Consider the following 5,000-nt stretch of genomic DNA (forward strand, 5'->3'; position numbering starts at 1 on the left):
GCCCTCCCTCCTCCTCTTCCTCCCTCCCTCTCTCCCACCCTCCATCCTCCTACTACTCCTTCCCTTCCTCTCTTCCTCCTCCTCCTCCTCCCTCCCTCTCTTTCTCTTACTCCTCCTTCCCTCTCCACCCTTCCTCCTCCTCCTACTCTCCCTCCCTCCCTCCGTTTCTCCTTCTCCATCCTCCTCCTCCCTACCTCCCTTCCTCCTCCTCCTCCTCCCACCCTCCCTCCCCACCACACTCCCTACCTTGTGTTCACTACTGCCCCCTGACCTCGTAGGACCTTTCCTGGCTCCCCTTCTTATCTGGCCTTTGTCTGTGCTCCTTGGAACCGTAGCTCACGCCCCCTCCGGTTCTAGTTTCTCTATTTAAGGTCTATTGAAGTGGGGGACTTCACAGACACGAATAACTTCAGATCCAATGACGTGCATAAACTTCTAATTGATTTCGAAAGTGACGTAACTCATCACCTTTAAAAGAACATTCGTATTTAGTCTTGAATTACTTGTTATTATTTTTTTATTCCTTCATACAGAGAAGAAGAAAAAAAAGCTGAAAGATCAAACATGCAAATCCGTTTCTACATGTTGCAATGGCACTACGAGCTTAATTCTTCTGTCCCCTGCAAAATGATCTTGCCAAATGAAGTACGTCGCAACAATGATAACGTCTTGGAGTTCAAGCACCATCATTACAATATACTTTCACCTTACATACTATTATTAATGTTACTGTACTAATAGCTGTCTGACTGTCGCCCTCGGTCTATTTGTCTATTTGCTCCCCTCTCTCTCTTTTTGCTCCTTTCTCTCTGTCTTTCTCATTTCTCCTTTTCTCTCTTTCTCTACTTTACTCTCTCTCTGTTCCTTCCTCTTTTTCTCTAATTCACGTTCTTTCTTATACGCCCCCATCTCTCTTTCCTGGTGTTTATTTTTTTACTTTTCTCTAATTTCCTCTCTCTCTCTCTCCTATCTCCCTTTCTCCTCTCTCTTTTTCTTTGTCTATACTTGTCTCTATCTGACTACTCCCTTTCTATTTGTCTATAACTCAAATTTATCACATCCCTCTTCCTCTTTCCCATTTTTTGTCCGTCTTTCTCTTACGTGCTTTCCCTTATCTCTTTTTTTACATCACTTTCTCTTTTTCTGTTTTCCTTTTATTCACCTTCCCTCTTTCCTTCTTTCGCTAATTCACTTTCTCCCTTTCTGTCTTACCTTTCTGAGTCTTGAACTCTCATTCTATCTTTCTTTTTCTCCCATTTCCCCTTTCTTTCTTTAACTTTCCTCTTTATTTGATTCCCTTTCTCTAACTCACTTTCTCCCTTTTCCTCTTTCTTCAATTCACTTTCTCCCTTTTCCTCTTTCTTTGGTTCCCTTCCTCTTTCTTTCTTTAACTCACTTTCTCCCTTTTCCTCTTTCTTTATCTCTCTTTCACTATTTTTTAAACTCACTTCCTCCCTTTTCCTCTTTCTATATCTCCCTTTCTTTCTTTAATTCACTTTCTCCCTTTCTCTCTCCCTGACCTCGGCCATTCCTCTCAGACCACACCCTCGGCACCAGGTCACCAGGATCCTCATTTTCACTGGTCGATCATAATACTTGCACACAGCGTCTCGCAAGGAAGTTTAATAAGGCATAATGAAATACAATTAATCAGTCTGCTTAATTTGTGGCATGCTAGTGATGGGTGTTGAGGCTTCTCTCTCTCTCTCTTCTCTGTCTCTGTCTGTCTGTCTGTCTGTCTCTCTCTCTCTCGTAACTCCCACTCCCATGAAATATCCAAGATCCACCTCATTTATACACACCCATTATTTCTTAATTATTCTTGGAGAATCCATCTCTCTCTGTCTCTGTCTCTCTCTCTTTTTTTAACTTGGTGGGTGAGGTTTTGACTGATGTCTTGGGACTCGGTCGTGTTTCGAGTTTCGAGATTTGAGGAATTTCAAGTCATGAAGTTTCCATGACTAACCTTAACCTTCGCATGAATCTGCGCTGAACCAACAGAACCAGTTTGTGGCTAATCGATGAGGAAGAGTGTCATGAGATTTTGAACAAGTATATTTTTATTGCCATTCTAGTTGTGTACACGGACTCATACAAACAAAAACACACACACACATATACATATGTGTGTGTGCGTGTGTGTATGTGTGTGTATATATATGTATATGTATATATATATATACATATATATATATATATATATATATATATATATATATATATATATATATTTATATATATATATGCACTTATATACATCTAGATATACATATACATACATACACACACATATAGATTTATACAAATATTCATACATACATACATACACAAATATATATATATATATATATATATATATATATATATATATATATATATATATATCCATATATATATATATATATATATATATATATATATATATATATATATACGTACATATGTATACATATATACATATACTATATATGTGTGTGTATATCTATATATATATATATATATATATATATATATATATATATATATATATATATATATATATATATATATATAAATATATTCATACATACATACACACACACAAATATAATATATATATATATATATATATATATATATATATATATATATATATATATATATATATATATATATATATATATATTTACATATATAAATATACGTATATATGTATACATACATACATATAATATATATATAATATATATATATATATATATATATATATATATATATATATATATATATATATATATATATATACATACATATATATATAATGCGTGTGTGAGTGTTTGTGTTCATGTATAATATGTATGCATGCATGCATGTATGTATGTGTTTATTTATCTATTTATCTATATATGAATGTGTGAGGTGTTCATACATACAGACAGACAAAACTTAAAACAATCATTCTAATCATAACTCCTTTTTTTTCAAAATCTACTCAGGTGACTATAGATTCACCTCCCTGCTCCCTGCGCCGTATCATAAAAACGAACATAAATTACTTGTCATTCCAACATGCTTCTCGCTAAGGACTAAGTTTCCATGTGTGTGAACTTACCTGCATTATCAACAGAACTGCTAACAATCGCATCTTGGATTTCTGTGAAAAGAAGAAATGTAATTTAAGTGATAAAATAATATTGAAATATATTAACTATTTGATATTACTTTATCGAAGTAAGATATACTAGTCTAGTTCATTGTGTTATTTAGATTCAATTAACATTTTTTGTTAGTCTTGTTTGTAATATTATGCGTCTCTATCAGGAAAACCTAGACACATATTGCCTGTATGTGGCAGGAAAAAGCGTATTCTTACCAACGAATGAAAAGCATTTAAGATAAAACTAAGTGTGCTAATACTAATGAACTACCATACCATTTATTCTCAGGCTTTTCTGTTATATGGGTCAGTAGTTTCATCACTCGAGTGTGAAAGGCTGCCTAGGTTATCAACGCTGACACTGATCTGTTATGCAACTTATTGCGCGACAAAATCCCTTGAATTAACCTTAACAAAATCCCATTATCAACCAGCTGATGAGTCATCCCAGCGGTTTTTACGCGGAAGTAACATTCATCCTCGTGAATTTTAAACCTCAGACTTTTAACAAGAAGCCATTCGTATTACCATGAGCTTTTTAAAAATCTCATAGTTAAGCATTATCTCCAGGCTCGTTCGTTGCATTTATAACCCCAGAGGTCTGAGAGATCGGGAAGCGAAGCAGCGTCTCGGGGTCGTCATCCGAAGCCAAGACCGAGATCGGAAGCCAGCACATTTACCTCGGGTTCTGCTCGTCACGGCCAGTTGGTCATCCGGGAGGCAGATGGAGCTTCATTAAGCACTCACAAGGAAACGGAAGTACAGCTGACAATCCTCCATGCACACACACATGCATTATGGATGGAGGATGTCTTGCGTTTGACACACTCGGCTGGTTGTGCGAATAATTATCTGCTCGCTTGACCTGAGACTTTAATACATTATCCACTGCTTCGAATGAACCGTGTCGAGGATCATGGTAAGACGAACCTGCATCTTGTATGTGAACAATTCCTCTCATACATTTTTCCTGGTTACTAAGGTCTACGTATACCTAAGGTTGAAGTGAGTCAAGAAAAGTGTCATGGAGGTAAGTAGTAAAAGCTTAAGATTAGCCAGTTATCATAAAAACACCGCAAAGGGTGGAGTGAGTTCAGATGCATTGCTATTCAATTGACTGCAGTTTATTGTGAACTGTAAAAAAAAAGTGAATCGATGATACAAAATTAGCGCAAAGTGCATTTATGTGGCTCAGGAAACGCGGAAATATAAGCTAAATTGATTAAACTTTGGAAAGAATAATGAAAAACAGAAACGCGACTTTTGCGGTAAACACGACTCGCAGTCATTATGAAAAAGTAATTTTGAGAGAAACGGAGACGCTGCACGAAAGGCGTCCACACTGACTGCAAACGACACGTAAAAGCTAATAAAAATAAGTTAGGCTGAGTGAGCGGCGCGGCTCCGAGAGGTCGACTACACGGACGCCTCCTCCACTGCTGGGCGAACACCGCGTAGCAGAAGTGATCTGGTATGTTATTTGGCGATTTAGAAATCTACGGAGAATCTGAGAGATTAATATGAGAAAATAACCAATTAATTGCTCGAGTCATCTTGGAAAGTAATAAAGACTAGGCTCTCAGTGTTTGTTTAAGAATGAACAATGCGACAATTTAAAATATTTTGTCACCAAATGAGAGCAAATCGATTCCAAACTGACAAAAAACACGAATATCAACAGGAATTTTTACAATATTCTTTTTTATCATCGTTATCATTCTCATCATTACCATCATCATTATAGTCATTACTATTATCATCATTAACATTACAACTATTACTGATGATGATGACAGCAGTAAAGACAGCCATAGACAGACAGACAGACAGCCAAATCACAGTAAAGACAGCCATAGACAGACAG

The 5,000-nt window shown here is 36.2% G+C and overlaps 1 protein-coding gene across 1 annotated transcript in view; it reads right to left on the minus strand.

Moving 5' to 3' along the window:
- The window catches only part of LOC113821170 (uncharacterized), a 50,469-nt gene that overhangs the window by 14,659 nt on the left and 30,810 nt on the right, over window positions 1-5,000 (minus strand). Inside the window, exon 2 of the mRNA XM_070133849.1 lies at window positions 3,092-3,133. Coding sequence (XP_069989950.1) covers window positions 3,092-3,124 — 33 coding nt within the window. The 5' untranslated portion in view covers window positions 3,125-3,133. The remainder of the gene's footprint in view (window positions 1-3,091; window positions 3,134-5,000) is intronic.

This window comes from Penaeus vannamei, chromosome 19 (genome assembly GCF_042767895.1).
Source record: "Penaeus vannamei isolate JL-2024 chromosome 19, ASM4276789v1, whole genome shotgun sequence".
NCBI lineage: Eukaryota > Metazoa > Arthropoda > Malacostraca > Decapoda > Penaeidae > Penaeus > Penaeus vannamei.